Here is a 27,428-nt window from a genome sequence, read left to right on the forward strand (position 1 = left end):
AAAAACTGTTATCACCTATAGCCGTAACAGATGCAATGAATACAAATGATCAATAATAGCCACATTTTTAACATGCTGATAGTAAAAAATTGTAATCTTTTGATTACCATAAATAGAATGTCAACAGATTTTTAAAATGCATCTTATCGTGTATAACAAATAACAAACATGATATGGATACAACACTGTGTGGAGACATTGTGAATAAATTACATAAATTACTGTACATTTCAGCAAAATGTACAAATAAAGAAAATCACGATTATCAAGTATGTGTTCCTCATACATTCATATTTAGCTCTCTGCTAGCGTCGTGGCTTGTCACAATTTTCAATGCACAGCAACAGAACAAACATACATTTGCAGTACAACAAAGGAGGGCATCTCATCAATCTGATTGATCATATAACTGTATTTTTTATGCACAATACAGACCATAATATATTACGCACACAATATACTGTATTGTCCTTATTTTTCAGAAAGGCAATCAGTTTGAAGGGAAATTACTGATTGCTCTTTGCAACTGATCTTGCAGTAGCTTGGAGAATATTCATAACCAGCATTTTGATGAAGTACACATCAGGAGTGTCATGTTCTAATGAGGCAAACAAGCAAAAAACAAGTTTGAAAAACTCTTCCTTCTGCTGTCATATCTTTCCAATAATTTCAAATACACCTTCTTGATCAAGAAGGTATTGCTGGTATCTGTTCTCCCAACTTCATGTACTGTAGGCTTCCTTTCTCCCAACTTGAAAAAAAGATGAAAAAACAGACAGACTGCGGTGAAAATTCATTGTTATTGTCAGACTGTCTTCCACAGAAAACCTATGTAGAAAAGGGGGTTTCATTTTCAGGATAGGTGGGAGGCGGCATGTGGGTTGTGACGCACATTAAAATAAACTAATGCTGAGAGCTCCTGATATTACCTGCAACCACTGACTGAGATATCCACCTGAGGACAAACAGTTCATTATGCCATCAACTTAACAATCTATCATGTTCAGAGCGGCTGAAAAAGATTTCTGTTATCGGGCACTTGAGGACAGCAGGGAGGAAATGTCAGCCAAGAGGCAAATTAAATCTCATAGCTATTTGTTCATACAAAGAAAATCAGGGGAGATTTAAATGTTGTTTGATGGAAAGTGTGGATGAGACAGAGCCCTATCTCTGCGGCTGTTCAGACAGTCATCGGTGATAACTGCAGAGAACCTGACTTTCCATACGCTCCCAGACGGAGAGAATGACAGTCCATTTAGGAGACCAGTGCTGAGGATTTAACTGGAAGGTGATGAGCAGTGTTTCTCACTGGCTGTGCTTAAAAGTGGAGAAATAACCTGAAGATCGTTTGAGTAGCTGTTACTGTCATATATATGTTGTTGGGCACTAAAAAATGTACTGAGCATATATTTTCCATTCTCTATTCTCGAAATGAAATGGTAGACAGTGTATACTGTACAGTGATTGGTTTGCTTCCCTGTAAATGAGGAAGCAAACCAATCACTGGTTGCAAAGAAGTACGGTTAAATACTGACCTCACTCAGTTGTCAATGTCTGATATGTGGTTCTCTATCTGCAATTCAAGAAAAAAAAGATATCAGTGTAGACATAAGTGGGATACACTATCATCCATTCTTGTAACTGGGCAGTGATATAGATTCCTTTCTCTATTCCTAATCTATCTGAATTAAATAATACATTTTTGTCTTTATCACCTTTTAAATTTGGTTAATGTGCTACATGCATGCTTTTTTTATGAAGCACCAATGGCAAAATGTCAATAGAAGAACTGGTTGTTCTTACAGGTTGCTAAATAGTTTTAGATAATTTTTAGTTTTCATATTTTTCCACAACGAATAACGACACTAAAAGCAAAGCAAAACAGATATATATATACACACACAGAAAGAAAACTGTAAGAAAACGGAAATGTATATAGTCCATAGGCTTGTCATTCTGACATTACTGTACATTAGCTACCTTTCTCCTTCAGAAAGTACAGAGCTTGTCCTTATATGTTTAGGAATATCTGTGTGTGGTGTTTAATAGCATACGTCAGCTTTTCCATGGCCAGAAAGCTTGACAGGCTATTCAGCCATTGGCTTAACAATATCTGCTTCAGATTTTTTCTTTGAAGAGCAATACGTACTTTGATGCAAAGCAAACTAGTTTTACCTTACCATTTCGATCATTTCACATCATCAGGAAAGAGGACCAACATACAAAGACGTAAACAGAGAGATAATTTTTGCGAAATCATGGCAAGGATTGAGAGACAGATTTTTGGTCTTTTTATAGGATTTGATGATTATAAAAAAAACTATAGAGAAATGCCTACCTTCATTCAATTTTTTAATTTAACACTGATGCATTGAGTAGTTTTTCATACTTTGGCAAATGAGCAAACTTAAAAAGTATACCAAAAGAGATAACACCTTATTTTACGTGCCTGTAATTTTCTATTAACTTTGTGAGAATTTCTTAGAAGGTTTACTGGAAAGAACTGAAATTTGTCAGACCCTATAGAGATTATTATTGGAAACTTTGCTCTTCATATGTGTATAATTGTATCCTTGCCTGTTCACATATTTAACATTTTTTCATGTTCAGCTGTCCTGATGTGCACTCTCTAAAAGACCCTCTACATTGTGCTAGCAATTATTAAGAACTGATTGATTGGAAATGTACAAATTTAACAAGGTTTTCCCTAAAATTTGTACCAAATAACATAGTTCCTTAAAGGAAGCCTTCAAGGAAATTACTACGAAATTATGGACACAAAAACCACCCGAAGGCATTGTTTTGGCACAGATATCAAAAATTTCAAATAACAACCAGCCTGAGTAACAGGAGAGACATTAGTTATTGATTGTGTATCCAGTCTAATGAAATGAATAGAGAAATGAAGTTCACACCAGGGAACAATCTATCCTTTAAAGGAACAGTCTGACGTATATGCATTTACTTTCTGGAGGATTTAGATGAGATGGTCTGCACTTCTTTGATGTTGGTATGATGAATATGAGGCCAGTGCAAGCAGCTGGTTAGCTTAGCACAAAGACTGGAAGCTGGGGGCAACAGCTAGACTGGCTTTGTCCAAATGTAATATAATCTGCATGCCAGCGCCTCTAAATCTCAGTCATTAATATGCTAAAATGTTATAAAAATGACTATTTGTCATAGCTGTTTCCAGTCTTTGTGCTAAGTTAACTGAGTTCTAGTTATAGCTGTACATTTGCTGTACAGACATGAGATTGGTATCTTCTCATCTAAGTTCACAAGTGTGGTTCTCAAACAACACACACAGACAGACACACACACTTAAGTGACAGAGCACACACCTTTCACACTCAGAGGTGATTCTACAAGCCTGTTAATGGACATGCATCCCCCCCCCCCCCACACACACACACAGTAACCTGACTGAACACATTATCCTTGCATTTACTTCAGAGACAGGAGAATTCAGTTACCCCACTCACTCCTTGTTGAGACCATAAATGGCTCCTTGGCTTGCTCACCATGTCGCCGGCGCCTTCATCTTCAAAGTCATCTTCGCCACCGTCCGTCATCTCCCCCGCCTCCACCTCTGCTGTCCCCCCCACTTCCTCTCCACCACAGTGGTCTGCTACATCACCATGGAGATATTCACACACCTCCTCTTGTTTCCTCTGCATCTCTGACAAAATAGAGAGTGGGAGAGATAGAGAAAGACCGGCAGTTAATATTTAACTGCCTTTAATATTTTCTATATCCCTTTGTCCTCTCTCCTCAAAGATTCTGTGTTATTTCAATACCCAGGGTTGCCCTTGTACTGTATACAGTACATGAATACTCCTCCAGCAGACAGGTCCTCCCCTATCCTCTGTCAAATCTTACCAGCGTCAGAGCGATGTTGCCGCTCAATCTTCTCCAGCCTTCCCAGCAGTGAGTCAATCTTGGTCTTGATCTGTGACAGCTCCTTTTTGATTGTTAGGAGCTGGTCTGTCTTCACTGCACACACACATTAATAAAGTTAAAAAGCACAGTTAATGTTATGTTCAACAAGGAGACAGAAACAGTAACAACAGCTGCTGCAGTGCACTGCTCTGACATGTCTCAAAGGGCAAGTTCATTGCCAGAAATGTAACTGAGGCACAATCAGTGAAAGGGCATGGGTATGAGTTTGAGATATTTTACTGCGTTGCATTGTGGTGAGAATACTAATGAGTATCTGTGAGCAGTGCAAACTGTTTAAAAAAAAAAATGCTTGAAAAATTTTGCACAGCCTGAATCTTATTGTAGTTTTGGCCATCATTGCACAATAACAAGACTGTGCTCACCAACTTAAACCTGCGTTAATTAATCTTTTCAGTTATCTATTCAAATATCTGGCTCTTTAGCTGCTAAACACTCCACAATTTTCACCGGTGGTGCTGTGCTGGCAGCCTACCGTGGCTTTATTATAGGTTTTACTTAGAGTGATGACAGTGAACCAAAACACTGAAGTTGTAAAATCAAAACAGTGAGCTGAAAGATGCAAACACACTCCTGAGAGCTGAGGAAGTCTGGTGATAACTCCCACCGGTCTTGTCACTACAAGTGGCACCTTTTATTTTATACAGTCAGTGGAACCATTGTTAATACACAACATACTGATAAGAGCAGCATTAATTGCCGAGAACTTGGAATGTGGCGGAAAAGAAGAAGAAGAGACAAATACAAACAGTAAAATTATTAACTCATAGTCTCTGTTGAAATATCCATCAGAGTTTATAGGCGTACTAGTTCAACTTCTCATGTTCTCCAGTGCAATAAGTGACTATTACTAACATTTCAGGTGCGATCACTTGAAGTTTTACCTCTGAGTGAAATGGTGTAGATAATCAGCTTTAACTGTTTGCTTCTTTACAACCTGTCTAGAGCTGAAACAATCAGTGGAAAAAATGCCAAAAATTCACTTATTCCAGCTTGTGAGGATGTGAAGATTTGCTCCACTCATGTTTTTTCCCGGCCATTGTAATTGTGAGTAGATTCTTATCATATCTCATAGAAATAATGTCTAACACTACAAAAAACACCAACGTTGTACTAAACCAGAATGTTTCTGTAAACAAAGCAGGAAAAAGTGAACTAGAAGAACAAAAGAGACAGAGAACATACGTTTAGGGCCCATGATGGAAGAGCTGGCATTGAGCGCTCGGGAGGATGAGGAGGAGGAGGAGGAAGAGGAAGAACAAGCTCTGACTGGAAAGGAGGATTTGGCTCTGCGTGTGGACGGGACAACTAATCGTGAACGTTTGATGGGGATCACAGCCCGGGTCGGGGGCACAACACGACCATGGTACTCAAAGAGTCTGAAGACACATGAAAAAGAAAGTTGCAGCAATCACAACAACAATAGAAATGTTACAAAGGTACTACAGTGCAGAAAAATACATTTTAAAAAGGGTGGTGAAGTAACTGGATTTATTATGGCCACTGAACAGCAAAGCGTGTCATCAAGTAACCGTTATTTTCAGCAGTCACTCCTGCAGTGCCGAGATTTTGTTATTCAAGCAACAAGAAATGCTTACAAAGCACCTAACAGACATGCTGCAAAAGATGTTTGAACGACGGTACATATTGAACAATGCCACGGCCATTCAATCAAATCCTGTTCCCTGTTGCCTACGACATATCAAATTGCCAAAATAGCAATAATGACTCCAAGCTGAAGGATTCGACTCTCAGGGATATTGCAAAGCAGAAGAAGTAAACAAACCAATGAAAATGTCAGAAGGAAGATGCATTCTTTGCCTTGCCAGCGCAAATGACCAGCCGGGGGACTATCTGACATTCAGTACTCGCCTATGCGGATAAAAGCATCATTAGTAAGCCCAACGGAGAGGAATAAAAACCTCCCCAATATGACATTCATTATGCCTATGATAATGTAGTTACTTTGCCTCAGATGGAAATGGGGCTATTCTGCTGAAAACTCATCTTTATCTGAGTAGCTGTCTCGGAAATGGGGAGAAGGGGGGGGGGTTTACACTGAAGGGCAAAAATCAGGACAAGAGGGATTGAAAACAATTTGAAAAGTTAAAACAAAGTACAAAGCCCAAGTGCACCCCGACTGCGCTGTTTATCAGTGACACCACAGCATCTTTTTTACATACCTGCTGTAGAAATCGTCTCTATAGTAGTCATAGTCAAACTCGTAGCCACTGTGAAATTAAAAGAAAATGTTATGTTTATCTTAATGTTCCAGTATTAACATGATAGTGTACATTTTTGTGTGTGTGTAGTCACATAAGAAACAAAATCCTGCCAGATTAGAAGTGGAAATTATAAAGCAGAGCATGTGAGGTTCACACAACATTTTGGGAAATATACTTTTTTGCTTTCTTGCTTAGAATATACCACTCTCATATATGTGCAGTAAATGTGAAGCTATAACCAACACCTTTAAAGCTCACAAACTAACTCTCAGAAAGAAAGCGAATTATAAGTGAGCGTATTACCCAAAATGTTGAACTGTTCCTTTAAAAGCTGAATGAAACAGTTGTTTTCTGTGTGTGTGTTTTTAACCTGTTAAGATGTTGGTCCTGTCACACTTTGCACTGATTATCTCTGCTTCCAACAAAACTCAAAAATGTCAATGAGCAAATGTGTAATAGCAACAGATGCAAAGTGGCACAGGTAGGGAATTAGCTGTTCCTCCACAAGCACCTGGCCTGCCAGTGAGGATCATGAGCACATGTTTTAGAGACAGCACAAGTACATCAGGAAAAGTAGGTCAGCAAAGCAAAATCCATCTACTGCAGTAAAGTAGGACAAGTTTCACACGGACCTGTAGAGCGACGAGAGAGGCCTCTTGGAGCCCATCTTAGGCCTGTAGGGTTTTGGCTCTCCTGCCATGTTGATGTCTGGAAACAAAATGAAAATCAATGCTGTGATATGACACAGTAGGAGCTAGCAAACGTTTTGAAGAAAAGTTCATATTGACGGCTGTAGCAGTGATGAAATGAAAGAGTTTGACACCAGTAAATACGCATTGCTTCATGTAAATATGACTAGATATCTTTATGAGTTAAAAACTGATTTCCAAGATTTTTATGCCTCCACAAATATGCCACAAATGTGGACATCTGGACTCAAGTATGAACTGAACAGATTTTGGCAGTCAGAGGTCAAGGTCTCAGCCATAAAATACACTTAATACTTCACTGCATATATTACAAGTCTGAACAGTCATGTAAATAAGATGCAACTTGACTGATTGGCAGAGGAAATTCTAGTTTAATATTAACTTTTGCTATGGCAATGATAAAACTCACATTTGGGGTGACCTTCCACTTGGTAATGTTCAATGCTAAAATAATGAATTCATTAAACAACTGACCGGTTATTCTGAGTCAAGTCATTTTTAAGCATCTCAGCTGTAATGACTTGCTGTTTTTCTTTGTAAAATGATCTTTTGAGTTTGGACTGTTGCTCAGACAATAAGCAATTCACAGACTTCACCTTGGGCTTTAGGAGACACTGGTGGCCATTTTTCACAGTTTCCTGACATCTTAAAGCAGCAGGTAGCGATTAATCGAGAAAATAATTAAATTCTCACATTTTCTTCTAAGTCTGTTTCGATACCTCCAGTTTATACAAAATGTTATTCTATGCTCATGAGCATGTGAGACACACTTGAAAAATGTTAACGTAGCCTTTAATCAATAAAAAAATATTGCAGCCCTATTCCACACATCACTGTATGTGAAGTGCTTGCTGGCCACACAGACAATACACACATGCTCCTATTCTCCAAAATAGCTCCAAAATGTAAACTTTTTAGAAACTGAGAATATAGCTGTTTATACTTTTTATACCACTATGCATTTTTCAAGAGACTAAACCAAATAGGATCATGTCACTCTTCATTTGAGGTGAAACCCTCAAACTCATTATAACAACAGTTACACATTTTCAGACAAAAGTGACAAATAAAACCACTATAGGCAACTATCCGTACCCCCATTTTGGGAGACGACGTATACTGCTAATTGGAGGATTTTCTCCTAAGAAGAAAAGGAGCGCATGGTGACATTAGATCAAACACTCGAGGGCTGATTCCCCTTAATCAATTCTCAGACATGGACACATCAGACCGACTTCATTGTCACTGTCCTCTAAATTTCACTCCTTGGATAGCCTTGCTAAAATGAAAGCTTTGTTTTTTACATCTTAAAGAAGTGGATTTCCTGTGGGAAGCCTTCCCAACATTCCTTCACACAGGACTGAATCTTTGCAGTAAAACCCTGCAGATTCACAGCCAATGTTCCCAGAAAGTGCCTTGTGCACAATGTAAGAAGACGCATAATTTCTATTTTTCTTTTACATTATCTTCCTATAAAATGATGATGGGAACAACTGTAAAATAACACAATCATAATATACATGGCACCCACAACTGTTTTTCAAACAGCATCAACAGTACCGTTAATGTAAAAATTACATTACAAAATCTTTAAAAAATTAAAACACAACATGGTCATTATGAAATCATGGCACCAGACACTTGGTTGGCAAAATGGTTGGCAATGGTGATTTCAATTACTCAAACAGCACTGAGCAAAAGGTTTTCAACCTTAAGCTTTTAAAGAAATGATATGCAATGGCCATTCACTGTGATATCAAAGCCCTTTGTACTGTCCTAAAAATATGAATACAGTCATACATGATGATGCAAGGACAAAAAGCCAGTCTTTTAAAAAAACCTTTATCATTGAACAGACACTAGATTGGGTACAGTCTGTTCTGCCATGACCTTATTTCATACCAGATCTCGGTTTTTTTATGCAAGCCTAAAAACCATTATGTATTTCGTTGACAGGGATATTATGAAGTTCAATATTATTACCGTACATGGACAAATACAACAATGCTGTGACATACTCTCGATCTGTGTATGCAACAAATCCTATACATCGGCAGATAAAATGCACAAATATTGTAACAAGTAAATATTGTTGGTTTGTTACATGCACATAAAACAAAACATTTCACATAAACTCAATTAAGCTAAACAAAAAATGGTACAAGGAACTGAAAAATTACGTTGGTGTTAAGCAGCAAAATAAGGCTGCGTAAATTTGTAAGACAAAATAGACACAGTGTGCAATTCATTTTCAGTTGTGTAATTCCAATTACTTTAAAGTGTAATGTTGCAATTCTTGAATCTTTGAATTCATTAAAAAAAAAGTTAATGATAATCAATTAAGTAATATTTATTTTGACTGAAATGAAGTTACTACTTCCCTTCTAATAAGCAACATCCTTTATTGTTCTCATCAGGAAATGTCCTAGGAAATTATTGGAAAGTTATTAGTAAACAGCACAAACGTTTGGGGTTTTTATTCTAAGACTGAATTTGGCTCTTTGCCTTCAGAGCTTTGCAGTTTCATTTATTTATTTATTTTTTTCAGTAAAAGCAATCATAAAATAAAGACAAAAGAAAATGGTATTGCTTGTTTGATACCTATTAGTTAGATAGTCTCTCTGTCAATATAGAGTATGTCAAAAATTTCTGAAAAGACATTTCATTGTGCAGACAGGAACAAGACAGGAATCTGTTTAAAAAGAGTGATTTGTGTTAAAAATGAGTCATAGGGAGTAGTTGTTTATTAGGCCTTTTGGTGGTTTTTATATTTTTTATATTCTCACTTCCTTTATTGACTTGTTATTTATTTGATCAATGGAAGATCATTTTGGTCTAATTAAATTAATTAAGCACCTTTAAGACAAAATTATATATTCATCAATTGAAGATTTGGATGTAACAGTAAGTTAAAGAATCACTCACAAATCGCTTTGGCTAAAATGATTAAAAACTGGTCTGTTAATAAGAAAGTTATCAAAGACTTTCAGGATATTATTAAGCTGGAAAGTAAAGGTATGAGCAGTGTATGGTTACAACTTGTCAAATGAGAGGAGCTGCTTTGTTTAATATTGTTTATAACTCAGACAAAACATGACTTATGATGGGCCTTCATTTATTTATTAATCGACTAATCAAATGTTTAGTCTATAAATGAACTTTTATTGAAAGTATTTGTTAGTTGGACCTGTGTAAGCATCATTTGAGTGCTATGTGAGGAGACCAACCAAGTGAACTGAGGTAGAAACCATCGATTCATTTAGTGATTTCACTTCAGTCCACTGTAATCCTCAAAGAGACAAAGATAAAAAATAACAGAGGGGCTGAAAACGTTAAGGGCCTTGAGACAACTAAGGCACTGTGCATAAAAGAACTCCAAGTCGATGTTAGGACAGCGTTCTTCACTCAGTGAAAAGACAAAAATAAAAATCCCCTTCAAATGCATTAGTGGACTTCTGTGACTCATCTGAACACAACTGTGGTAGAGAGCATTGATTCATTTAGTCCATTCATTTAATTTCACTCCACTGTAGTCCTCAAAGAGACAAAGATGAAAAATAACAGTCCGAAAAGTTTTTAAGGGTTTTAAGGGCCTTGAAACAACTGAGAAATTGTGCAAAAAAAAAAAAAAATTCCACACAGCGTTCTTCACTCAGTGAAGACAAAAGACAAAAATGGGTGGACTAACGTGACTCATCTGTACACACCTCATGGCTCTTGTGATGACTGACAGCTCCTTCTACCTGCCAAAAGTCCCAGTGTGTTAAACCAGGCTGGTATCACTGCGCTTAGTCTGTCGGCTTGTCGTTGCTGCTTTTGCTCAAACTCAGCTCAGTGAGCCTTCAGTGCTGCTCAAGGTCATACACAAAACACAAACAAATATCAAACACCCCCTTCCCATGCACACACACACACACACGCATAGGCACAGGATTGCACTGACAAAAGCAGGAGAGATCCCTGTCTGATGGATGAGTCACCCTCTTGAGAGCTTCAAAAAGTTGCACAGATAAAACATCAGCTTTGCATCAACTGCCCTGGGGATCACGCTGTAGCAAATGTCATGGCAGGAGCTGAAGTTGAGTCAATTGGCTGAAAGTGTTGCAGAGCTTGATAATGAAATCCCGAACTGCGCGGTGTTAATGCACTGAGCTTGTGAATTTAAAAAATGCAAAATATCTCAGACCTTAGTAAACAAGATCTGTTTTTCTTTGTTTCTGTTTTCACACCTCTGGCTCACACACACACACACACACACACACACACACACACACACACACACACACACACACACACACACACACACACACACACACACACAATGTGTTGGATATTCCAACACATTGTATGCACATCACTCTTGATGCTATGTTTGAAGCCTCTCTCTTTCTCTTTATTCACCCCCTTCCCCCCTCGCTCTCCCTAATGGACTAATGGATTGGGGATGTATCAGTAGCTCTCTAGGTGCAGGGGACAGCTGTATCATTATCATTAGGCTCTAGGAAGATGTGAGGAATGGTTCACATTGTAAAGTCCGCTCTCCTCTGGTCCCCTGCTAGGGTCATTAAAGAGAGAGTAGAGCACTAAAAAGCACTGTAAAATGAACACAGCCACCCCACAACACCCCCAACCCTCCACACCTCCGACAGAGACACACTGAGCATCTGATTAATTACAGTCATTATACTAATCATATACAAAATTGTCATGAACGTGTGTGTGTGTGCATGCTTGCAGACTGATTTGTTTATGTGTGTATCCATAAAAAAGTTGAGGCTGGTGATAGAGGAGATGGAGACTGTGTTGCTAAGCAATAGCCACTTAGGACTTGATTGATAATGTAAACTGTATGCAGCATCGTACTGAAGGGGAATATAAAAAGTTTCTTTATGCTGTAGCCATCATAAGCAAGTTGGCCGCAGTAGTATAACGTCAAGACAAATTCACGGACAACACAAAAAGTCAGACAAAGATACTGTGAAACCACTGAGCATCCTCTCGACTCCTGAGAGGCTATTCTTGTTCAACACTGGTTAAAATGTTAGCTACAGATGAATGTGCTGTTATTATTGGCCCCAGCTCAACAGAGTGAATTTATCTATGTGAATATGAAACAAGTCTAGGTTTAAAAAGAAATATGATCTTATATGCACTTCAGTGGAAACGATCATAGCCAGAAGATGTGGGTAACACTGTATAATACAACCTGCAATTTACAGTGTAATTTAGTTGTATGAATCAATTTACTGGCTTCTGCTGGTACTTGAATGTACGCTCAGTGTAAGAAAACAAGACTGTGTGGAACAAGGGGGTACCGGGAAGAAAAATGAAATTTAGGAAAAACTCTGTTAACATCCTGGAACTCACTGTGTAATAAAATTATAAAAAGGGGACATTTAATTACATCCTGTATTTCTGGTTCTTATGCAAAAGACATGTTGACATTTTATGTATTAACAAATAAAATTGTGGTGAATAGGAGAACATAAAAGAAGGGTGCAACACTAGGGTGACGTTAGAGTGGTTGAGTGGCTACTTGGTGCCAAAGGCGATAGCAGAGCAGCAACGTGTGAATCTGTTTACAGGTACCATGGGCTGAGAAGAGCTCTTAAGGGAACTGAGGACTTACGCGGTTATTCTGTTGTAACCACCTGAAATCTCTTTCACATAATACTTAGACACTCAATCAACTGTAATATAAAAATATAGATTGGTGAAGCTTTACGGATTGGAAGGGTTCTAATATTAAGGTTAGGGTTAAGGTTTTTTTCATTTAGATCACTGAGTAAAACTTCATAGTTTTATTTTTTTTCAAAACCTGGGTTTCCAGGTGTTTCACAGATCCAAAAAAAGATGGCAAAAAGCATTTTAATAAACATTCACATCACAGTTAAGGAAAAATTGTTTAAGAATAACAATAAACTGGAGCGTTGATAGAGCCTTCAAGAAAAACTAGGTCTTGAGATAAGAATTACCGAGATTTTATTTGTTATATCTTGTACACACTGATAACAGAAAAATCTTTTTAATTCAGATTGTGATATCAACTCCAACTACGTCTTTCAGTCCTAAGCATGACTTCCCTGCAACAGAGCAAAAGTGCACTATAAAACCTTCTCACAGGTTTGCCTGGCTTATTACTGCACAGTCCACCGTACCTTTTAAACCACTGTCTCTCCTCATCTATGTACAAGATGAAAGTAGCAATTGCAGGCTTTAGAGACCTCGTTTTAACTGAGCATCTCTTACATCAGGGATGTGGTTGAGTCCAGTAAGAGTGTTATCTGTTCTCACTGCAAGAATACAACCATCAACACCTCAGGGTGCTCTAAAGGGGAAATATATGGAAGTATATTAGTTTAAAACATTCATAAATTAACTAATTATCAACAGAATGTGAAGACATAACAGTTTTGACAATGTGCCATATATGTCTATGTATTGTGTTGCTGAGACATCTACTGATGTTAGCATGCTAACTGCTAGCTACAGCCCGTCTTGTCTCATAAAACCACTTTGTATGTCAAGAGGCGATAGTGAGTCACTATAACATCCAGTCTGCCCTCAGAGGTAATGATGATGAAGAAGCAATGATGGTGAGTAAGATATAAACCTGTGTTGCAGCCATCCTTGCGACATTCCTGCGCTCTTTCCTCAAGATCAGCAACAGATGCTGCCGGTCAGTCTAACAATAACCGAAGAAAACAGAAAACCCGTGTGGAAAACATTAAACATTGTGAACAACTGCCCTATACTGAGGTTAAATTTATTCAAGCTTGCTTTAGATCAACGTGAGAAGAACCTAGAACCTGAAAGACACACGCAGAAGGCTAGGAGGGACCAAAGAGTTTGTTTCCTTGTTTCTTACGATAGAGGTGGACACCCCAGCTTTCTGTTTATATGCTGCCCCTTATTTGTGTGGAGCATGAATTTGACAGTTGGCCAATTCTCACCCTTTAATGAAGCAGCACTAAATTACCTGTGAGTGTGTTGCTGTGTTACTGCATGTGTGTGTCTGTTTTAGTTAGATACAGTCTCCTCAGCTCAGCCTGCCCTTGAGCCCGTTGTCTCTGGTGGTGTGGACGAGTCATTATAGTCCGATTGGGACAGGAAATGAGAGTCCCTAAACACACACACATATACACACACGGACTGTGTCTGTGTGTGTAAATTTGAATTAGTTCTACTGTGCTAAGCTTGGTTTGAAAGGAAAAAAAGCAGCTAAAAAAAACTGTATAGCCCTTGTACTGCTTCTATTCAGCCAAGGACAAGCTGAATAACAGAGTATTAGCAAGTTTCCTCTTGACTGGGGTTATTCCCATAGCTAACAATACATTTGAAAAGACTTTACAAAGCCTTTTAACTCTGTCTTCCCTGATCTATGGCTCTTATGAAATGTGTAATGGGAATACTTGGAAAGTAAGCAGTTGTCCATGTTTAAACTAGTGCTCTCTGAGCCATTATGACAGAAGGGATGAATGATGAAGTAAATTAGCTTCAGAAAAGAAATGAGACAATACATTTCCTCCCTGAAGTGATGCCTAAACATAATCTTTTGGCAGGCGAACTATCACTTCTGTCACATAACAAACTCCATCTCTGCTGCTGCACGCATCCTGAGAGCAGGTGAGCAGTATTTGATTAAGAGATCATCCAGGCACCTGTGTGAATACAAATGTGCGACTAAGAGACATCCTGCATGACAGCGGTCGCAGATTCAATCTACGCCGTGTTCTCATACCCTGTAAATCTGACAGGGCAGACTTGAATAATCTCTGATCTTGGCTCAAGGGCACAGGCGGCTTCCTCATTTTTATTACACCTGAGAGTGTGTTTTCCTCAAGCAGGGCACGGTGAGTGACAGGTCGGGAAAGCAGACACTGCACACACACACACATATGTGCATGCATTGGTGTGTGTGTATGTGTGGGTATGGTGGTTCACATTATTTTGATTAGTCACTTTTACAAGTCAATACACTCTGGGATTTTACTTGGTTTTTCACTCAGACTTCTCCATCGATACCTAAATTCATCCTTTGCACAAAGATGTGTAGTTCTTTACTGCCTTAAGTATGACTAATTTGCCATGAATTCTGGGTAAATTAAGACTTTTTTTGAACAAAAACTCACAATAACTAACAGCAACTACATCATAAGGGTTGGGTCTGGTCACTCTGGCAGAAAATGGTTATTTTGACAGGATTCAACAGTTTAAACATTAGGATAAAATCTGTTGCTATGCTGCAACCTGTGCTGCTGTGGCCTCTTCATGTGTCACGACTCAGCAGGGACTTCTGCTAACTCGTCTACAGTTTTCTTGGAGAAAAAAAAACGACTGACAAAGTCCTAATTACTTTATTGCCTGAATGTGTCCACCAAGTTCTCACAGTGAAACTGCTGCTACAACCCATGTCCACAAACCAACCAAACAGAATACGACATCAAAAGATGCAGAAAACATTGGTGAATACACTTTGAATTAAGTTTTATGAAAACATCACATGCACACTAACCAAAATGATGGAAGCGAAAGAAAAACAGAAAACAAAAGAAAAACCTGCAGAGATCCATTTTTAAAACATAACAGCAAAATTGTGATGGGCATGTTTTACTATTATCTGACATTTTAAAGACCAAACAATTCCTTAATTTATTGATAAACTGATGAACTAAGATCAACAAATATTCAATTTGATTCTCCATACAACACAAAGTTCAATCTTACTAGCAATAATGCAAACAGAGATATTTTAATTGTGAATGTTGATAACTCAAAATGCGATTAGAGATATTTTAAGTTAGTTTTCATTAGTCTGAAAGGAACTGCATTGATGTAAATAATGTCAATCTTATATAGTGTATGTTAAAACCATTTACCATATACACAGGGAGCAGATTATCACCCTGCGAGCTTCCAGACATCATTTACATCCATTCAAATTACTCTGTCAACTCTGTCTGAGCTACATGCCCTGATCTTAAGTGCATTATGTCCCGACTGATTCCAATCAGGCCGAGCACCTCGAGGCTTTAACAGTTCTTGTTATGGTTGGGATGTGGATTAATTGCTTGACGGCCTGTCCTTCCTTAATGAATATCTTGTACTTTGCTCTTTCGCCCTCTTAAGGAAAATGGCTACTTGGCAGCACATAAATTTTGGCAGCTCATCCACAAGCTCCTGAGCATCTCATAAAATTATTTTCATTAGACCTGCTGAGCTGTGGTCCATTAAGGAGAACGTGATGTGGGACTTCTAAATTTTCAGGCTATATATCACATTGGGAAAACAACTGATAGGTGAATGTTCTTAAATCCAAAGACACAAACCAGCAGCAGAGAGGGTAAAATTCTGATGACGCTGTGGTTCATTCCAACATTGGTTCGTGTTGATTTTTGCATTAAATCATAATGAGCATATTGCCTTAGCCTGAGGTAAAGATAATTTTGTCTTTCATCTCTCCTGAGTTGTTAATGCACTTTTCCTCCTTTTCTGTTTTGGCATCTTTTCTTATGATGTAAGTCTGTGGCTCTTAAGTGCAACTCTTTGAAGCATTTTAACCCCTGGAGCTGGTCCATCACTTCCACCTAACCACACGCACGATAATCTGTGCCAGCAGCTGGAAAACAAACCGACAGCTGCCACCTGCTCAAAACTACTTGTACATCTGCCTCCTCATTCATGAGCTCATTGTAGAAACACTGAGGAGCATACATGGTGAGGGGTTACAACTGGAAATCATCACAGGCATGCCTGCACCACACATCTGCCCTGTGTCGACTTGAAACAGAGCTGATTAGTTATTTCATTGACTGACAGAAAATGAATATGCAACTAATCCGATATTTGAAAAATCATCAAAGGTCTGTGGTTCCTAACCTGTGGGTCATGACCCCAGCAAAAGGTCACAGTTGAATCTAAGATTAACAGGATAGGAAAACTGAAAAAACATGTTTCTGACACTCAAAAAAATTATTTTTCAGACGTGCCTCCAATCTTTGCTTTTTGGCTGGACTGCAACAAGCATGGCCGGACCTATAAACACAAATGTCTATCACTGACTGACTGAGTGGTGAAGTTACACGACTTGGGGGCCGGCCGATTGCCAGACTTTCCTCATCGGCCGTCACTCTTTCAAAATAAATAGGTGCAAACAGTTTCTATTACATCATCAGGGCAGCATTTACAGAGAGTATAGCCAAATTACTGTCTTTGTTGCAAGAGTTATAGATTTTTCAGGCCCCTTTAGTGACTTTTTTTCAAAAAAAGCAACTAGCAACAAACCTAGCAACTTCTTGGAAAAACCTTTGCTACTTTCTATTGACAAGGGTTGCCAGAATTGCTCCTCAAGCATGAGGTCGGGCTTTCGAAGCCACACCTCTCTATTTTTCAAGCAAAAATGCCAAGCAGTCTCGAGGTCCAGCTTCTTGACTGTGAAGACTTCCTTGTCTTATATGAAGGTAAACTGACTGATTATCTTTGAATTTTAAACATAAGCAATTTAAAAAAAAATTTTTTTTTCTTTTTCAGTATTTGATTCAGTATAAGATTTGAAATACAAAACACTATATGTAAATAACTGCCTCTGATCATGAATCAGTACATATAGATGTTAATACATGAGATTTATTAATAATATAAAATTATTCATTAACCTACAGATGCACGCAAGCTAAAATCTTTCCACCAGCACTCAGCGTCAGGTGTGCACACACACACAAACACACACACACACACACACGCACGCACGCACGCACGCACGCACATCACATCTGGAGCTGACATCCAGCCAAACAGCCACTGAGCAGCTCCAATAAAAGCAATCAGAAGAGAAATACCTTGTTCATAGGCTTTGCAGTGCTTTCTGAACACACAGCTCCTCTGCTCACAAGACCACCACTCTAATTTTTTAACAAACTGCAGTCACCAAATAGATTAAAATAAATGTTTTGCCCTTTAGGCAGCAACTCTCCTGCCTGTGATCAAGTCAGAGAGAAAAATGAGTCTTTTACACACTTTCTCTGAAAAGCACAACAACTGGAAGAAAAGGGGTTTATGTTGTCTACCACAGCCCCAATGAGATGTATTCAAACGTCTTGTTTTTGTTTTACCAACAGTCCAAAATCCACAGATGTTCAGATTATCTGATGATGTACGATGAAAAAAAAAGCATTAAGTCCTCACACCTGAGAAACCAGCAAATGTTTTGGCATTTTCTCTAGAAAAATGAACAGAAACGATTAATCAGTCTATTAGCTGATAATTCATTACCCAATTGACCAATGATTGCAGCTCTATTGATCTGCATGATCCCCCATAATCTATACAATACAGTAGTTCTCAGTGCATTTGAAGGTAACACAATGCACGATGCCGAAGACACAGACTTCTGTCAAGTCACAGACAAAATTAAACCACCAACACTTTGTATTTAAACATTTAGTATCTGAACAACTTTCAAAAGTTTCTGGGGAAACCGATCAATAAATAATCTCATTTACACTAAGTTAAGAGTGAAGTGAAGCTGACCACAAGAAGCTCTGAAAGGAATCAACTTTTAATCGTTTATTCAGCCTGAACTGTCTCCCCATCGTCCTTCATGTAAGTATGAAACCAAATGTCAGAATTGGCAGCTTTAACTTGAACAGCGATATAAACTCGCCTCACATACTCACATCTCTGGTTGCGACGCCTGCCTTTGTACATGGTCATGACGAGCGGTAAAACACGGGAGATGCTCTGCTGTGGCCGAGCCGACTTCGCTTCCTTTACTCTCGCTCTCTCTCTCTCTCTCACACTCTCTCTCTCTTTCTTCTCTCTCCCAAAACGAGACAGACTGCCGGTTCACCTCCAGCTCCAGACTCACAGCCGAGCCGCCTCAGACCATACCATTTGTCGAGCTATTCCAGGGGGAACTCTCGCCTCGAACACTCCTCTCAGCTCCAGCAGCAGCAGCAGCACAAGTTCAACCGAAAATCCCCCCTTTTTGTCCGTCTGTGTCTCAGATTAGGCGATGAGAAGATTCAAGACTATGATTCTTTATGGATGGGAGGTGAGGGGAAAAAAAAGGACAAGTCTCTCTATCCCCTCACATGCACAAGAAGAAAAAACTCAAGATTAATATTAAACATAACATTCAACTAATAGATTGCTTTGACAGGGGCTGTAGCCAGCATTTTAGTGTCCAGGTCCCCACCCACTGTCCCCATCAGAAAATGTTAACAGACCAAAGAAGAAAAGAAAAAGAAAAAGAAAAAAAGGGGGGGCACAAAAATGTCGTTAAGAAATATATAAACTTTTAATTACTTATTTACCTGTGTTTATGTTTTTAAATTATAAAATGTAAAAGGGAAAGTAAAGAGGACATGACTGCAGCTGTATATTTTATATAAGTGAGTTTTAAAATACCTAAAAGCTGTAATATGATGATTGTATTTCTATATGCTGATGTTCATACTTTCTAAATTAAAACTAATTTGCAGTGACAATCACTTTTTGGCCATTAGCTGAAAACACAACATTAGCATATCATTACCTTATAACACAGAAGCAGTGAAAGTGCTGGTAAACAGTACACATCCACCAGTTACAGAGCACGATTAGCATTTATTCTGAGTTGAGTATCTTTCCACCTGAGTCCTACTTTAATTTTATATTTAGCCTTTTTTGGTGCTAAATGCTCCACTTTGTTCTCCAGCTAGTCAGAACCAAAATTCTCTGTGATCGCTGGATCACCAGGGACTGGAGCTACACATTAGCCCTAGTGTAAACATTATATCAGTTGTATTTCTTTACCTAATATATGTAATGTCTATGTTTTAATTAAGTCTGTCAAAGTATTTAATGAGCAGTGTACTTCTTACTTTTCATTCGACAAAGCTTTTTTTGACATGATGATTTAAATGTTCAGCATCAAAAAAAGAAAGTAGGGAAATGAACTGGGTCTTAAAAAACACACACTTTATGATTCTCTCACACACAAAGTCTCACGCAGTCCAACTACAGTTCAACACACGTTTGTGGCAAAAGTCAATGTCTCTCATTTGACATTTAAAGTTTGTCTTAGAAAATACATCCTGCTTTTTCTCCCACTTAAACCTGAAGAAAAGTCCAGTTTGCCCTCACTTGTCAAACAGCGAGCTTCCATTCATTGGAAAAGCAAATCAGTTTCCTATTGCCACTGTCTCCCATTCATCTCTCTCTCTCTCTCTCTCTCTTATTTATTTTTTTTTTTAATGTAATTTAAAGTGGATGGGCCGTGGACTTAAGAGACAGACTGAAAAAGCAGAGCTACCAGGGTGGGGGGGGGGGGGGGGCAGCCCACTGATTCCCCAGCTGCTGCAGCATTTGGGCTCTGTTATAGATGAAGCCTTGTAATTGTAATATCTAATTACACTGACAAGGGGTTTGCAGCTGTCTCGCGCACAGCATGACGTCTTAATAGTCCCCCAGCTTCTTTGTTTTCGGTAAGAAAAGGCAAGAAGCTAAAATCTCATGAAAGATGGAGGCTGAGTGTTTAGGATTGATGGCTTTGAGGCCAGTCACTGGAAATTAAATGCTAATGTCCTCAACTATTGTCTTTTTGACATCTTTGGAGAAATACTAAAGAGACATGTCTAACTGTTTGATGTGAGGAGTGAAAATGGTGCAACACTGAAACTAAAACATCCTGTATGTGCTTGTGCTTTTGTGTTTTTGTTTGAGAACATTATTCCACGTTAATTTTTAAATGAATGTGACTCATGTTAACCACCACCATGAGTGGCAGCAGAAGCATAGGGACTGTCATATCTTAAAACCATACAGCCCATGTGTCATTACTTTACAAGTTGCTGTAGAGTGCTAAAGCAGCACAAACACAAAGACAAAAAAAAAATGGAAAAAAAAAAATGTCACTTTTCATGTAAATGTAAAATGTGATTGAATGTTCTGCACAGGCGATCCCTGCATGAGTTCCAATACTGAGGATACGAATGAATCATGCATGCTGAGGGACAGTATGTCCTAGATTTGATGTTGTCCTCACTGCTACTCTCTCAGCACCATCTAGTGTTCACGCAGATGGAAAATTCATGAACGTATGAGCAAAGAGGCCAAAAAATGGCCTGATACTACCAAATATTTCTGTTACAATTTTAATATATAATGATCAGATCTTAATACTCCATTTATATCTGTATTGATTTAATGTCCCAATTGCAACTTCCCATTGTTTTACTCTTAACCTCTTGTTTTAATCCTGAGAAGCACTTTGTTAACGTCATGTTTTAAAGACTCCTGTACAAACAAATAAAGTGTGGTGATTTTCAGATTTTGGGTTTCACCAACTAGACCTGCAAACAAATGGTTAACTGTTACATGAAATACAGAAGTTTTTCCTAACAACAACTGTGTAAACCATCCAAACATTTTTCAAACCTTACCACCAATTTTCTAAGAATTTATTAGGGCGTATATCAGCTTTAATTATGTAATATCAAGAGATAAAACCGTAAAACATCTTGGATTTAATATGGTATTCTGCAGTAAGTATTTCAACCACAGAGAGGCGCTCAAAGACCAATCCCGACAGCAGTCACACATGAAAGCTCTTACACACTATGAACTGAAGATGATGGCAAAGCAGATATGATCAAACCAAGCACTGATTTGAAAAAATGAACCTTAAAATACCAATACATCTATGTCCAGATTTTATCCACAAAAGCAGGAAGCAGGAGGAGAAATGCTGAGTCTGTGAAACGGAAATTAAATCCTCCACTGTGCTCTTCATCACCACCAGACGTCTTCATCAGGATCTAAGTAGCTGCTGTCTCAGGCCAAACCACTAGTGTGATTGAATGTCACTTTTATTTGCATGAACTACTTAAAGTCATTGTGTCGGCAATCCAGTCATGTCCGAAGGAATTAAACTGAGTAAAGCAATCCCTGCAGCTTTAGTATCTCATGGCTATTAAATCCACTCAAGCGTGGGACGTTGTGGTAAGTCAAGCTGCTCGCTGCGTACTCAGGCCATTACAGGTTTGAATCTGACCTTGTGACCCTCCCGTCACATGTCACACCTTAACACAATCGTTCTTCATGTCGCTCCTCACTGTAATTTAATAAAAGAGGAATGGGTTTGAGAAAATATCAAGAATTCATATCTGCTGCTGGCACCTGTGGTAATATAGTTCCAGAGTCTAATCAGATATGAAGCCAATGTTTAAAAGATAAGGCGTTAAGGGTTAAATTTCACAGCGGCAGAAAAATTAAAAGCAAAAAAGATGATTTCCAAAGCAGAGACATTACTGCAGGCACCTACGTTATACCTCTGACACTTATGGTGCATTGTTAAAATTTTCTGAATTTATTGCGTGTCTGCAGGTGTGTCCACAGATGCTGGTGTTTACAGGGATACAATGAAAAGCAGCCGGTGAAGCTGCAACATGCAGCACTACGCAAAGGAATATCTTGCTTTGTTTGCTGTATGAAGCCATGCTGTATATGATTTTAGCTTTCACTGCCTTTGCTCAGGAGACACATTTACCTGAGATTTTTTCAGCTAGACACCGCCTATGTCCTTTCTCTGAAAAACTGAACCGTGAAGCTGTTGCATTTTTAGAAAATGTAAATGTAACTGCAGTTTGTCAGTGTGCATAACAATGAGAGGAGCTTCTTTAATGATGCAGACAGGACAAAACAGACAGGACGTGAATGTGTGTGGCAGCGTAAAGCTCTGCAGGTTTTATTAATGTGATTCATTTTTCTTGTTAGTAATTAGGTCCCATGAATGGACAGCCTTAACATCACACAGCTTTTTTTTCAGTGGCCCAACTCTAATAACTAAGCACCTTGTTTACACTGGGGTAAAGGCCTTGAATGCCTCCTTAAAAACTGATCAAGCATGCATCATGTAAAATAGGATAGGATAACAAATTCTGCCTTATGACACTTGAAGGAATGGGTCTACATTTTGGGAAATATGCTTTCTAGCCAAGTTTTAGATAAGAAGACTCTCGTCTCTGCATGGAACAGGGCCAACAGACAGTTAGCTTAGCTTAGCATAAAGACTCCAGTCTTTAAGCTAAGGGGGAAACAGGTGGCCTGGCTCTCTCCAAAGTTTAAAATCTGCCTCTCAGCACCTCTACTAAAGCTCACTAATGAACACGTTACATCTTGTTGTTTTATTTCGTACACAAACACAAAACAGAAATTGTGGTTTTATAAGTTGTGTGCTGGACACAAGTCACCAAGAAATTTCCAGTTCTTAAACTAACTAATCTAATCACACCCTGACTCTACAGTGGCTTCATATTCAATGCACAGACATAACAGTGGTTTCTCATTCTACTCACTGCAAAAAAGTAAACAAGCCCATTCCACAAAATGTCAAACAATTCCTTCAAAAATAGTTCCAATTTATTACAGTATCAGTCTTATTTTAATAGCCTTGGCCATTGTTACCATTGCTTATGATAACATCCTACTCATTAAAGTAAATACTGATCTCTGGAAACACGGCAACGATTATTAAAAGTCTGACAAGGAAAAAGACAAGCTGTCAGAGGTTGCTGCGGGTTGTAAACAACAATCCTCTACTACTGTCTCTCGAAGACAGTTAGTTGTCAGGAGGAGCGAAAAATGTTACACCAGAAGAACTAAAACAATCCCCATGTGCTTATGCTATTGAGTTTTACTGAGGAAGGTTATTCCAGGTTCATCCTGCACCTCGTCCTCCTCACAAGGTTTTAAAAAAGCCAACAGTTTGATTCTGTCTGATTTTCTAAACCACTTTATTCAGAAATGTGAGAAATAATCCCTCTTGGAACAGGAAAAAAACCTTAGGTTAAAACAGAACCACTGATTTACAGCTTGGGCTATACTTTCCCTGTTAACCTTCATTTTTTCTTCCACATAAGTTTGGTTTACGTGATGGTTCATTAACAACCTGACTGATGGCTTATATTTTTTGCCTTTTTTTTTTTACTATTGTTGCCAGGTTCCCAGGTCTCAGCAATCAACCCTGTGAGTACAATGTTATTATTACCAATAGAAATCATTGTCAGAACTACCAAAATAACACCCATTGGCTCAGGCCAGTCACTTAAGTGAGACTAGTTTCACCGATATTAGTCACAAAATTCTACTATAGTACAGTAATGGGTCTTGAGTCATATATTTACACAGCAAATCACACTCAAAACCACAGCTCACCCTTGCAGTTTTAGCTCTGCCATCTGTAATTTCACAGCCAAAAATGCATGAAACTGAGCAAACTCAGGCTGGAATTACAGATGTGACCCTGCAGCGCTCTTATTCATATTTAATGAGAGCGTGAGGCTTGGGGAGGACTTTTATTTTTCCATGGAGGAGGCTGTGGACTAATCAATAAGTTATATAAGGAAGATTTACAGGGATCCACTGAACTCCCATGAGGACTGAGCTCTGAATGTTTCTTCCTTGTTGCTGTCTGTCTGTCGTCCCACTTTGTCCTTGTCTTTTCAGTCTTATCTTTATGTTCAAGCTCGCCTCTTGTCCGCGCTGCAGCCGTGCTGAACTTCTAAATATGGATTCTGTATCTTGACATCCTCATGCTGGCTACACCGCTCCAGTTCAGAATTATTTTAAGGTTTTTACTGATCAAATTTAAGATTGCCAACAAGATATGTCACAGAACTTTTCACCATAAACACTAACAGCCAGATGGCAACTTGAAGTCTCTGGGCAATATTGGTTAAAACTAAGAGTTTAAAATAAAATGCTTGAAGGTCTCACGCCGACTAAATCTGTATCATATTTTCAATCTAAGAACGCTGTAATCTAAAGCGTTACCAGTGCATGAACTAGAACATGATGAACATTTGATCAGCCTTACCTAGCGATTGTCCAGCAATGACCCTGGCGTTCTCTCCGGCCACAGCTGCTCTGGCGTTCCTCTCGCTGGCATACTGAACGAAGGCGTAGCCCTTGTGCACCGAGCAGCCCACAATCTTTCCGTATTTGGCAAAGATGGCCTCGATGTCGGCCTTGGTTACCACGGCTGTGTTGAGGTTGCCGATGAAGACGCGGGAGTTGAGGGAGCGGGGGTCATTCTTGTTGGTCACGTTGCTGGTCTGGGTCTTCCCAGTCATCCTAGTAGTCCTGCAGCACTGCCTGCTGGAAGACACAGTTGGACACTGCTCAGAAAGCACGAAAGGTAAGAAGTTAGACACAGAAAACCAAACAGTGAGCACCAGTGGGACGTAAACACTCGTTTTAGCTGAAAGCTCATGTTGTAGATCAGGGATCAGCAATCAGGTTCCTCCATGGGGTAGTTTTTCTTTCAATATTACTCAATGCGGGGGGGGCAGTTTCTGTGCTGTTTTAACACTGTATCCGAGGACAGTTGACATTTTTCCCTGACAGTAGCTTCTGTTAATGCTCATTCTTCAAAAAAGTATCTACACACAATAAACAGTCACCTGCTTCATTTATTAATGAAAGTGTCTATTGAACTACCACCTATGTGTGTTTGACATACAAATTATTGAAGGTAATCACATTACAATGTCACCTTAAATGGGATTTAAATGATGTTTTTAAAAAGTTTTGATGCAGACTGGCCCACGGGTTGATGTTTGCTTCCTTCTGTTGAGGATAATTGCAGAGATTTATTTGAGTTGAGAAAATTTCATCCTAGTTTTTTTTAATAAATCCCACTGGATAGTCAAAATAAATTAAAAAAAAATTTTTTTCTCTCTAAAAAGCATTTTGATGATAGAGTATAAGATTTTCACTCATGGGATCCAAAAAAGAATTTCAGTTTACCATCATGAAGGACTAAGAAAATGATCAAATATCGACATTTGAGAAGCCAGAACCAGCGAAGTTTTGTCATTTTTGCCTAAAGCTGTCTCAACTAATCGATTAATCCACTAATCATTCCCAATGTAGAATCACTACACTTCTTGTGCAGCTATAAGTCTAATTGTCTTCAGCTGTGCTCTATATTTCCTCTCTATTTCTACTTTCACTGCGGCCCAGGGAACACAGAGGCTGAGACAGATTGTTGTCTGCACGAGGTGAGAGGAACTCTGACATGGCAGCTGTGATTCAGATGTGTGAATCTGTCAGATCTCAGAACTGTGTTCCCACGTTTGAAAATAGAACATCACACCAAAGTCACAAGCCGGTTGCCGTTTCCCCTTTTTCTTTCTTTGTTTTCTTTTTTTTTTTGTTTGAGTCCCCTTCATGTACAATACCTTTACATGTTGGTCAAGCATCTTTCAGGTCTTCTAAGTATAATTACAGTACCAAGTAAAGTACATCTGGTTGTCCAGCTACTGCTACTTTATACATCTAGTCCACTGCAAGGAGTGTGAAGTTTGAGAGACTGATTTCCCTTCTAAACTTCTCACATGCTGTCATTTAGATGAACTTGTTTTTTTTTTTTTTTAATTTCTTCTCTTACTTCTTCGTTCATGCACCAGCGACAGCTTCGTCACTTTCAAATAGAATCCAGGTTGACAGAAAGAAAGAAGGATTTGACTGGACGCTTCAGATACATTTGCCTGCAGGCATGAGGCCGACAAATCATCACAAATGGGCCCTGAAGCAATCTCTCTCTACACATCACCAGCCCTTGGTTAGCTTTTTACACCACCCCTGCAGCCTGCACTGTTTGTTCCCATAATGCTACAGTACTCTGGAGGGGGATCAGGAAGTGTAACCACAGCAATACAGTGTGAGGAATTTGGCTCACACACTCAAAGATGAAGGAGAGAACCTCTCAGGTTGTTTCTTCTTGGAATTCCCTGTTGGTGATGATTTTTGTGTTTGTTTGTTTTTGAGTGTGTGCACTTCTGTACTAAGGCTTTTTAACCCAGATTCCTGCAGACACACTATGCAGACACATTATTATCACAGGAGAAACTCTTGTGAGGATGCAAGAGCACAAAACTGTAAACATTTTGGGCAGGAGAGAGTCTCATAGTGACGAAATGTAACTAAAGTACTGTACCCAAGTACAGATGTGAAGTACTTGTACTTTCATTGAGTGTTGAATGTGAATATGAAGCTTTATTCTAAACTATCCTACAGTAGATACAAGTAGAGCTGAAAAATCATTCAACAGTGAACAGTGAAAATAGTTGCCTGTTAATTTTCTGTACATGGACTAATTGCTTAACTGAAAACTCATTTCAGTTGTATTCTAGTTTCCTCCTTTGGTCCAAAGACGTGCAGCTCAGGTGAAAAGGAGACTCTGCTTGTGAATATATTTTAATCTGTGAATGTTTTCTGGCTCCAGCTCAAACCTACAGGCTCCTGAATAGAAATGAGTCAGTATAGAAAAAGGCTACAATAATCTCTATAGGTGTTTTCTAAAAATATGTCCCTACATTTTCCCAGCTAGAGATGGAGGAGCAGGCATGCAGAATGATAGTTACCTTACACATCCTCTCTCACTCTCTCACACACACACACACACACACACACACACACATACACTAACACATACACCAATACTCTCTGCAGTCGATCTCTTCTCAGGCACACTTTACGTCACAATTTTCCC

General features: G+C 38.8%; 1 protein-coding gene across 1 annotated transcript; it reads right to left on the reverse strand.

Annotated features, from left to right (window-relative positions):
* Positions 1-26: 26 nt before the first annotated feature.
* On the reverse strand, positions 27-25,005 carry LOC121193824 (RNA-binding Raly-like protein). The gene is made up of 8 exons (XM_041056299.1): positions 24,750-25,005; positions 6,815-6,890; positions 6,141-6,188; positions 5,143-5,336; positions 3,880-3,993; positions 3,522-3,679; positions 1,536-1,573; positions 27-751 (listed from the first exon to the last, which is right to left on the reverse strand). The coding sequence occupies exons 1-7, from the start codon at positions 25,003-25,005 to the stop codon at positions 1,541-1,543; spliced, it is 879 nt and encodes a 292-aa protein (XP_040912233.1). The 3' UTR covers positions 27-751; positions 1,536-1,540.
* Positions 25,006-27,428: the final 2,423 nt, after the last annotated feature.

The sequence above is a fragment of the Toxotes jaculatrix genome, chromosome 14, assembly GCF_017976425.1.
Source record: "Toxotes jaculatrix isolate fToxJac2 chromosome 14, fToxJac2.pri, whole genome shotgun sequence".
NCBI lineage: Eukaryota > Metazoa > Chordata > Actinopteri > Toxotidae > Toxotes > Toxotes jaculatrix.

Bases quoted from the DNA above. Each gene is read 5' to 3' on its own strand.
- LOC121193824 (XM_041056299.1), bottom strand. From the start codon at position 25,005: ATGACTGGGAAGACCCAGACCAGCAACGTGACCAACAAGAATGACCCC. The intron at 6,891-24,749 runs GTAAGGCTGATC...TTTTGTTTCCAG, and splicing joins CATTGCTGGACAATCGCTAG to ACATCAACATGGCAGGAGAG. The intron at 3,680-3,879 runs GTAAGATTTGAC...CTATTTTGTCAG, and splicing joins GCAACATCGCTCTGACGCTG to AGATGCAGAGGAAACAAGAG.